Source organism: Montipora foliosa, chromosome 8, assembly GCF_036669935.1.
Source record: "Montipora foliosa isolate CH-2021 chromosome 8, ASM3666993v2, whole genome shotgun sequence".
Classification (NCBI taxonomy): Eukaryota; Metazoa; Cnidaria; class Anthozoa; order Scleractinia; family Acroporidae; genus Montipora; species Montipora foliosa.
Window position 1 is genome coordinate 21,105,372 of NC_090876.1, and position 10,651 is coordinate 21,116,022.

Sequence of the window (10,651 nt, forward strand, 5' to 3'; positions counted from 1 at the left end):
ATTTTCCTAACTCGATGATAAGTACAAATGATCATAATATGTTTGGGTAAACATAAGCAATATGTATTGTCTACAATTTTCATCATGGAATGGTTTCAGTAGACGTCATATTATTTTTTTCTTTAACCAACATATACTTGTAGATAATACGTCTAGACTTCTGCACGTGTACTGGGCAAAATTTTAAACTCCAACCCCATTGCGCACGAACAGTGTGAAAAACTCCTACTCATACTTGTTCTCAGAATATAAAATATGGAAAATTATGCACATCACAAGTTTCTCTTGTAGACTTAGGCCCTGTTTATATGGTCTCGTGTACCCGAGACAACCCTCCTTCCCAAGACAACTTTACCGAGCATTTATATGAGAACTGCGTGAACGAGACGAAGTTGACCCCACTTGATTATGCATACATTTTAAGACTCATTTTTGAAAAAATAAGCATTATCATTCGCCCTTCTTTCATTGTAGTTCGTCTTTTATTAAGTATAGTTGTGTTTTCACATTCAGAAGGTGGACTGATAATCTTAACTGAGTAGTAATGTGTAGTTTAACTAAAAAGAATGTTTTTAAATCGACAGTTTCCGTTGGCTGGGGTGAGAATTTTGACGAGAAAAATTTGTTCATTCGAAAGCGAATGCTTGCAACATGTATAAGGTCTCAAATAATTGTTGCTCCTGTGATTTTTATTTTATGCGTGCGCATTTAAGATTTTGCTGTCTCGTCTCGGGTAGTCGAGCCAAACTGTTTACATGCGAAAAGTTGTATCGCCTGTCAGGGTTATCCTACCTGCCGAGGCGAGACAATTCACCCACCCGAGTTGTCTCGCCCTCCTGTAAACGGTTGATAGGTTTTTTTAAACAAATGAGAGAAAAAAAATCTCGCCCAAGGTAACTCGGGGGGAGGATTGTCTTGGATACCCGAGACCATATAAACAGGGCCTAAATATGTGCAATATTTAGAATGAGAGATAATTAATATTATAAACATGCTAAAAAAGAGGGGCTTAAAACTGATCTAAACTTAAAAAGGTTTCCCAAATTTTCGAACCGTATCTCTGGTTCTTCTTCGGGGGACAATGAATCTAAAATTCAAAAATCACTGCTTCTTATTTTGGCTCCTAAGAGATCTTAACAGCGGCACATATGCCCTTGGGGACTCCATTCTTTCATTCACAGAGTTCTTATCAATGTTTGAGTGTAAAGACTCCAGAAAAATTCTGCGCTTGTAATTAGTTTCATTCCTTTCAAGAATTTGGCCGTAGCGTGGATGGATGTCGTGCGTGGTTCTTTCGGCATGTTGTCGGATTGCCGACTCTTTACTCGCGGCACGCGCGGGATCATGTTCCACTCTTCTCGAAGCCCACCACCGTTTGCTCTCACCAATGTAGGAGAAATCGCAGTCTTTGCATTCAACCCTGTAAACGATGCCTGCTATTTTTTCTTCCGATGGACGGTCCTTCGGTTTTTTGAAGACAGAAGCAAGTGTGCGTATGGGCTTAAAAGCAGTCCTGATGTTGAAATGTTGCAGTGTGCGTTTTACCCTGTCCGATTCCCCTTGAACATAGGGTACCACGGCAAGGCCAGTCGGGTCAGGATGGTGGCTTTGTGGACCAGACCTTGGTTGGGCAGCATTTTCAATGAATTTGGTGAGATATCCATTGCCCTGTAGGCTGTCCTGGACGTGGGATGTTTCCTCTGTTCTCAGGGCCTCGCTAGATGGGATGGTGTTCGCGCGGCGCATCAACGTGCTGACGACGAATCTCTTATGTTGTACAGGGTGGTGTGAATCAAATGCCAAGTACTTGTTGGTAAGGGTGGCTTTTCGGTATACTTGCACCTCAACCTCACCATTGGGGAGCGTGGATACATTAGTATCCAAGAACGCGATGGTGGGTTTACTGTCCACGGGTGTCTCGCGCTCTACTGTGAACTGGATGTGCGGATTGACTGCATTAAGATGGCGATGGAAATTGTCAAGCTCTGTCTACTTTATACACGCGTTTGAATCGTCAACATATCTGAGCCACCAGCGGGGGGAAGCCGTAAATGTTGACAAAGCCTGAACCTCGACGTGTTCCATTACCAAGTCGGCGATGACTACGCTCACGGGTGAGCCCATAGTGCAGCCGAAAATTTGGTGATACAGAGTCCCTTCATATGAAAAGAAGCTGTTGTACAGTACGATTTTCGTCAGCTCTACAATTTGATTCTTGGTCAGTTTTGTCTTTTTTTTCCAGGTGTGATTCGACTCCAGCTAACTTTGGATGACTTTTAAGGCCAGATCGACAGGAATCGAAGTGAACAGGGATACGACGTCGAAAGATACAATTTCCTCGTCTGGTCTGACTGTCTGGGTCTGTACGAAATCTGCGAATTTCTTTGAGTTCTTTATCGTGCAGCCATGATCTGAACGTAGGGGGATGAGAAAATTCGCCAAATACTTGGAAACGTGGTAGGTAGGGGACCCGATACTGCTATTGATAGGTCTAAGGGGTATCGGTGTGGACGGACTGGCCAAGGTGTAGTGGTCGTCTTTTACTGTTAACTGGACTTTATGCACTTTTGGAGGGCCATAAAAAGCAGCCGGAACAGGATCACTGAGTTCGATTTTAAAATACTATTTCTCCGTTAGGTTCCCCGACTTTTTTTCTGTTCCGGCTGCTTTTTATGGCCTTCCAAAAGTGCATAAGTCAAGTTAACAGTAAAAGACGACCACTACACCTTGGCCAGTCCGTCCACACCGATACCCCTTAGACCTATCAATAGCAGTATCGGGTCCCCTACCTATTTAGCGAATTTGCTCAGCCCCTACGTTCAGATCATGGCTACACGACAAAGAACTCAAAGGAATTCGCAGATTTCGTACAGACCCAGACAGTCAGACCAGACGAGGAAATTGTATCTTTCGACTTCGTATCCCTGTTCACTTCGATTCCTAACGATCTAGCCTTAAAAGTCATCCAAAGCTAGCTGGAATCGAATCACACCTGGAAAAAAAAGACAAAACTGACCAGGAATCAAATTGTAGAGCTGACGAAAATCGTACTGTACAACAGCTTCTTTTCACATGAAGGGACTCTGTATCACCAAATTTTCGCTGCGCTATGGACTCACCCGTGAGTGTAGTCATCGCCGACTTGGTAATGGAACACGTCGAGGTTCAGGCTTTGTCAACATTCACGGCTTCCCCCCGCTGGTGGCTCAGATATGTTGACGATTCAAACGCGTGTATAAAGTAGACAGAGCTTGACAAATTCGTTCGCCATCTTAATGCAGTCAATCCGCACATCCAGTTCACAGTAGAGCGCGACACACCCGTGGACGGTAAACTCACCATCGCGTTCCTGAATGCTAATGTATCCACGCTCCCCAATGGTGAGGTTGAGGTGCAAGTATACCGAAAAGCCACTTATACCAACAAGTACTTGGCATTTGATTCACACCACCCTGTACAACATAAGAGATTCGTCGTCAGCACGTTGATTCGCCGCGCGAACACCATCCCATCTAGCGAGGCCCTGAGAACAGAGGAAACATCCCACGTCCAGGACAGCCTACAGGTCAATGGATATCTCACCAAATTCATTGAAAATGCTGCCCAACCAAGGTCTGGTCCACAAAGCCACCATCCTGACCCGACTGGCCTTGCCGTGGTACCCTATGTTCAAGGGGAATCGGACAGGGTAAAACGCACACTGCAACATTTCAATATCAGGACTGCTTTTAAGCCCATACGCACACTTGCTTCTGTCTTCAAAAAACCGAAGGACCGTCCATCGGAAGAAAAAATAGCAGGCATCGTTTACAGGGTTGAATGCAAAGACTGCGATTTCTCCTACATTAGTGAGAGCAAACGGTGGTGGGCTTCGAGGAGAGTGGAAAATGATCCCGCGCGTGCCGCGAGTAAAGAGTCGGCAATCCGACAACATGCCGAAAGAACCACGCACGACATCCATCCACGCTACGGCCAAATTCTTGAAAGGAATGAAACTAATTACAAGCGCATAATTTTTTTGGAGTCTTTACACTCAAACATTGATAAGAACTCTGTGAATGAAAGAATGGAGTCCCCAAGGGCATATGTGCCGCTGTTAAGATCTCTTGGGAGCCAAAATAAGAAGCATTGATTTTTGAATTTTAGATTCATTGTCCCCCGAAGAAGAACCAGAGATACGGTTCGAAAATTTGGGAAACCTTTTTAAGTTTAGGTCAGTTTTAAGCCCCCCTTTTTTAGCATTTCTATAAAATTATGAACACTGATCGCCAAAAGAGCAATAGTTAATATTATTGTCACAAGATTCTGAACGTTTACAATGAAAACTTTTAAAATGAAAATTAATACTTATCCATTACTGCCTGAATCTGCTTACTGTGGGGTTTGGTTAAATATTCACAATGAAATTTTTAGCATATTTTTAAAAAGCCCTCTTACCTTTAAAGTCAATGAGTTCTTTCTTATTCACATGTAAAGGTTATCGCCGTGTTGCGAATTTTACAAATTCTCGTCTCTCCTCTCTCCATTTCTGCACGGGCAGCCATTTTGAATGTATAAATATAACTTGTTCCCAGATCTCTCGATAACAACTATTGGTTCATGCGTCGTCGGTCCATGTGCGGATGTCGTGTGCGGATTTTTTCATCATAGAGTAAATCGTGTACGAATCAACGTAATTCTTCCCCCGTCATTACACATTCGTGATATTGCGGCATCCGTGTGCGGATTACTTGTATTCGTATACGGATTACAAACGACCTGTGCATTCAAGTACGGATCACTGGTATTCCTGTATGGATAGCAATGCGAGGTCTTATTGCGGAAGTTGTACTCGGTTACTCAGCAAACTATAATGATCCGATTATGGAGTGAAAGATTAACAGAACTCTCGTGCAACATATTTTCAAGAGATTCAGTTTTAGGACACTGTCCGTGTTATTCACGAACGACTTACCTTCTTCTGTGTCCCCTGGGTCCGTATATATGTATGCGGATGATACCACCATTATAATGTGTTGGAGAAACAGCTGATCTGGCGATTGATCGACCGATTAAGCCCTTACGAGAGTTTTACAAGTGGTGTTTAAACTACCGACCAACGCCACTTCCCGGAAAGATCGAGGTCATTCTTTTCACCAATGGGACACCAATGGTGCCTGTCCCTCCTGTGTACCTAGGAAACTCAGTATTACGTTTGGTTACCAAGACGAAACCGTTAGGTATGATAGTACACCAGAAACTCACCTGCGTGCCCGTACCGTTTTACAAGCAAAGTTTTTGTTTTAAGTCCTTTAAGGGAATTCCCACATCACGACACCGCAACCAAAACTCTTCACTCTTCAGCAAAGAAGGATTTCGCCCAGCTAACGAGGCTCCGGAAACACTGGAATATCGTATAACATAAATCTGCTGACTGCCCCTACTAAAATTTTCCAGACTTCGAAATGCGGCCTACCAAACCTCGCTTTCATGTATTAGAACCTAGGTCGTTCCGCGTGTCCGCCATTTTTTAATAGGGTGTATTGAGTGACATTGGATGATCCTATCCTGAAACGTGTCTTTCACGGCGTGCATCCTTCCGATTGGTTACCATTCCGTCCCACCCACACAACACGGGCCGCCTACATTGTGAACACGGATACACGAGGCGAACCCGGAAGACATTGGTTAGGACTCTGGATGGAAGATGGAGGATATGAAGTCATGGAGAGTTACGGCTTACCTCTCACCACCTATCAGGCGCTGGGTTTGCACGACTGGTTGGCACGATTTTCCCCCGTGTGCCGCGACGATCGGACCTTACAAGCCTTGAACAGAACGAGCCCGAGGACGGACATATATTATATATATATATATTCTAACCCTAACCCGAAAAGCATCGACTGTCAAGAGCTTTGCTGAGGTAGCGTGGCTGTGTAGCCGCGCGAGCCACAGAAAGAGCGCGAAAATTAAGCCTCGATCAGGTGTGTGTGAGTGTCTGACCTGGCTCGGGCCTGCGATCTAATCAACAACCAGTCCCTGGTCAGCGGTCAACTTAAAAAAAACCAGCTGACCTCGATAAGGTCTAACTTGAGCCCGCTTTTTTAGTCACGTGATACTGGTCAGTGGATACCTTGTTTTGACAGGTGTCAATTGACCATAACATTGATGTCCAATATCAAAGATGTATGCTGTAAACTAGTTAGTGTCAAATGTAGTATTGCCTCCAGAATGAGCTCTAAACTTTAATTAGTGATATGGTTACGTGTGCTGGTCACATTGGCATACATGAAGGGGCGGACAGACGTACGTACGTTGTACGTACGGACGTTGATGACGTCATGGCTATAAAACCAAATTTTCTCAATTCGATGGGTTACCATATTTTCTTAACTATGGTGCTCCGCGCGCGCACGCTTTCGGCGCGCGCGGAGCTCCGCTATGAAATGTGCACCTAGCAGTACGATGATTGCCGGTCCGTCGGGAAGTGGCAAGATGCAATTGACCGAAACTCTCTTGACGGAAGGCACCCTGTTTAAGGGTGGAAAGACACGACCGTGTCATTACTGTTGCGCCGTATGGCAACCGTGGTTCGATGGCATGAAACGTCAAGGCATCCAGTTTCACGATCCCTGAAGTTGCCGATCTTCAAATATGTTTTCCTCAAGAAGGGGTGTTGATCTTGGACGATCTCATGGACGAAGGAGGGAGCGACAAATGCGTGTTAGATCTCTTTATGCGTGAATCACAACATTGCCACATCATGGTCTTGTACCTGTGTCAAGATCTGTTTCCACCTGGGAAATTTGTCAAGCCCATTTCGCGAATGCGCATTGCGTGATCGTCTTCAAGAATCCCAGGGATCAGACGGGATTTCACGCATTGGTCCTCCAAGCCCTTCCGGATCGATGGCGAGATGTCATCGCCAAACTCTTTGTCGCGTGCATGCAACGCCCTTACGGGTATCTCATGATCGATATTCATGCTGCCTCCAACGACCGATTGCGGTTGTTCAGTCATGTGACACAGCGTGACGGTCCGATGGTGGTGTCCGAGCGACAATGAGTTCCTCTATCTGTAATATCGCACACCCTCGCATGTTGGGCAAAGACAAACGCGGAGGCATCCTTCCGTTGCTAGCTTCGGCGATTCCTGGTCTGATTGCGACAGGGAAAGCAACAGCGTGTGCGTCAAGGAAGGGCTGGAAGTCGCCACCCGACGACGAGGTCGACGTTAAGTGTAAAGGGAACTGGTCCAAAAACCAAGGATTGTCTCATCATGTCTTGGCGTATCGGACGTCAACTCTCGTTTCTTCGGAGTATCTTGAAAGCAGTAGATCATCAGACACGTCGCAAACGATTACAAGTGGTCAATGCAGATCAGATCAGTGCTTTTAGCGAATTGGTCATGAACACGGTCTGTGGACAGATTCCAGTATCATCATCCACCCTGACCAAGTTACGACTACATCAACAAGCTTTGAGAGAGATGACCCGTCTTAAACATTCCTTGAAAAAGCGTCGTCAGATCATGATGAGTCAGCAAGGTCGTGGTCTTTGGCAAGGTTTGAACACGGCCTGCAACCATTGCCTGCGAGGTGGACGAGTTTCTAGTCCATAAAAGAGCGTCGGTGGGTCATGAGATGTCATTGTGATCCAGTTCTGGCAAGGATTGCATACGGTCTTTCCTCATTCTGCCTCCAACATGGACGACGGATCGATGGATGGTGAGATACGTGGACGTACGGTCCTCGTTCGATTTGTGCGATGAAAGATCAGATCCGACAATTGCTAACGCCAACAATGTGAGATCATACGTCAATTGAGCGACCAACGTCAAGAACGGAATAAAGACAACTCGAACGAAAGCTGGGCGATCTGAAAAATCAAGTACGTCAATTGGAAGAGCATTTGGAAAAAGAACGTGAAGAGAAACAAACCCTCCACTATAAACTGAATAGGGTGTAATGTGAAGTGCTAAATTTCAATCCCATATGAACCATGTGAGCGTTAGCCCTACTGATGGAAATGGGCCCACACAAGGACAGAGAAAAACTTTGACCAGGGTGGGCATTGAACCCACGACCTTCGGGTTAGATCTCCGCCGCTCTACCGACTGAGCTACAAGGTCAGACGGGAGCAGGCCGTGGGAACTGAAGATGTCAAAGTCACGGCAATTAACATGTACAAGTACATGGAAAGGTTACGTTTATACAAACGTTGGCCGTGTAGCACTTATATTTTTTAAACAGAGTTAACTGAATAGGGTGTAATGTGAAGTGCTAGATTTCAATTCCGACCATGGTCAGAGTTTTTCTCTGTCCTTGTGTGGGCCCATTTCCGTCAATAGGGCTAACGCTCACATGGTTCATATGGGATTGAAATCTAGCACTTCACATTACACCCTATTCAGTTAACTCTGTTTAAAAAATATAAGTGCTACACGGCCAACGTTTGTATAAACGTAACCTTTCCTTGTACCTCCACTATAAAAACGAGGCATCGCACGAATGTTAGGACACGCTACGATAAGCGGTGACAACGAAGTCATTCCTGGGTTTCAAAAACATGTGTTGGTGGATCCGGAACGGCTCCGTCAGTTGGAGCAAGTGTACAAGGAACGTTTGACCAATAATTCTCAAGTGGCCAAAGCCGCACGTCTGGCTGCCAGAGAAGCTGCCCTTCTCATGGCAGAGAACTTCCCGCCGGCCACGATAGAGGCGTTGGTCAAACCTTTGTCACGCGAAGTGCATAAATGGATGTTCGACGTCCCGTGGGTTTTGGAGGAGGTCTTGGCGGTGGTGCTGGTGGTGCTGACGAGGACGAGGACGTGGAAGGAGAAGCGTTTAGGCAAGGCCCATTACAGACGTTGTTGACACAATTGGTGAAAAAGGCAGCAGCTGAGATGGATCCTCTAGCCATGCCAGCCGCTGCGGGTCCACATCCTAAAGCAAAGAAACGTCTTCGTTTTGTAACCCCTAAAAAAACGACGCCAGTGCCCAAAAAGAAAGCAAAGAAGAAGAAAGCCACCCCCAAGACGACGATGACCCCACTCGTCGAGTGGGGTGAGCTCCCTTTTGGGTGAGATCCCATGATGGGTGAGAGTGTGGCTGAGATGATAGAAGGGACGGCCCAATCCGCCAAGAGGAAAGCTCGCAAGAACCGAGGTCATCGTCCGACCGAAACAGATATATTACTACGCCCACCCAGTTGGCTGGATTTTGACACCAAACTCCCACGGCATCTCAATGGGCACGACTTCTTAGCACAGTCAGAAAAAGCACAAGACCCGAAGGCAGGCCTTGCCTCCCAAGACCCAGCGACGACGGCGCCAGAAACGGGGCAAACTTGACTTGCAAAGATGTTGGAGAAAATGGGCATCGATTTTCATTGGCCAGGATACCAATACATGGGACCGGGGACGCATTTGAAAAAGAGACTCAAGCGTGGCGATCCAGGCATCAATAGGCTGGACAAGATTGCCAAAAAACACGACATCGATTATTCCCTGGCTAAGAATTTACAAGACAAATGGAAAGTGGATGCGAAAATGGTGAAGGCCATCAGCAATCTCCCTGGGATGAGAACCTGGACCAAAGCCATCATCAAGAGAATCATGCAAGCCAAACAGCAACTCAAACCTTAATGGCTGACTCACGTTGTTGTCACAAACATTAAAGAGCAAAGTTCTTGACTTCCATGTGTCTGGCCTCTATTTACCAAAATATTCTTTCACAATGCAACGTATTTAACTCCAAACCACTCTCTCTGGCCTTTAGGAGGCATAAAACCACTAAGGTCGTGACAGGACACCTTTCCTTGGGCGATATCCACCCATTCCTATGGGGGAACTAAAAATTTTGGGGATACTCCCCTTCCCCTCATTAGGTCTTGTGACCTTGTAAGTCAGGCTAAATTTTGGAAATACCTCCCCCCCTCCACCCATCCCCGTCATCCGGCCTTGTGACCTTAGAAGTCAGGCCATAAAGACACGTGATCTCTAGCGAATGAGCAGCTTGTTGTTCACGAGCTGGAAAAGTCACCCAAGGTCAGTACTTTTTTGATCACGTGTTCGGTTGAATCTTATAAAAGACGGTGCGTTTCGGCTTTCCGTTCATTTGCTCATGTCTTCTCCAAGTGCAGGACCTAGTGGATTGTCTTTAAAGGAGCAACGTGCTTTGCTGAGAGAAGAAGACCTTTGGCATGTGGCGGATTGGATGAATAGTAATGAGGATGAACTGTCAGTTCAGGCTCTCGACGAAGTGGAACGTTTGCTGGAAGTCCCCATGGACGATGAAAGTGTCCATCTCACAGAGCATCGGCAAAGGTTACATGACGATCGCGAGGCCTTTGCTCGTCAAAACACTCCTTCTTTGTTTGAGGAAGCTCCCGCTCAAATAGGTGGAGGAGGAGGACATTTTCGTTTTGTTTTGGAGCCCATCATTGAGCGTCGATCAGCTGTCATTGGAGTGCGTGAACGCATCTTTAGCTCTCGCTCAAGGACTACGTGGTGCGATAGAAACCTTGTTCGACGATGCTTCCGTCCACGATCGTGTGTTTCTTCGTTTTCATTCGCCACGATACGACAACTCCTTTTCTCGAGGATTACGCGTCAGTCGCTGGCGTCAGGAACCGGACACGGTGACGGCTTTCTTGGACGACCTGGCTCAAAA

General features: G+C 46.1%; 1 protein-coding gene across 1 annotated transcript; it reads right to left on the minus strand.

The window, feature by feature from the left end:
- Positions 1 to 1,101: 1,101 nt before the first annotated feature.
- On the minus strand, positions 1,102 to 5,006 carry LOC137968366 (uncharacterized). The gene is made up of 2 exons (XM_068814958.1): positions 4,955 to 5,006; positions 1,102 to 1,952 (listed from the first exon to the last, which is right to left on the minus strand). Exons 1-2 carry the CDS (start codon positions 5,004 to 5,006, stop codon positions 1,102 to 1,104), a joined length of 903 nt encoding a protein of 300 aa, XP_068671059.1.
- Positions 5,007 to 10,651: the final 5,645 nt, after the last annotated feature.

Excerpts from the sequence above, each read along its gene's own strand:
- LOC137968366 (XM_068814958.1), bottom strand. The coding sequence starts at position 5,006 with ATGGTGGTATCATCCGCATACATATATACGGACCCAGGGGACACAGAA. Across the intron at positions 1,953-4,954 it reads CCCAGGGGACACAGAAGAAG|TCAATCCGCACATCCAGTTC; the intron begins GTAAGTCGTTCG and ends ATCTTAATGCAG.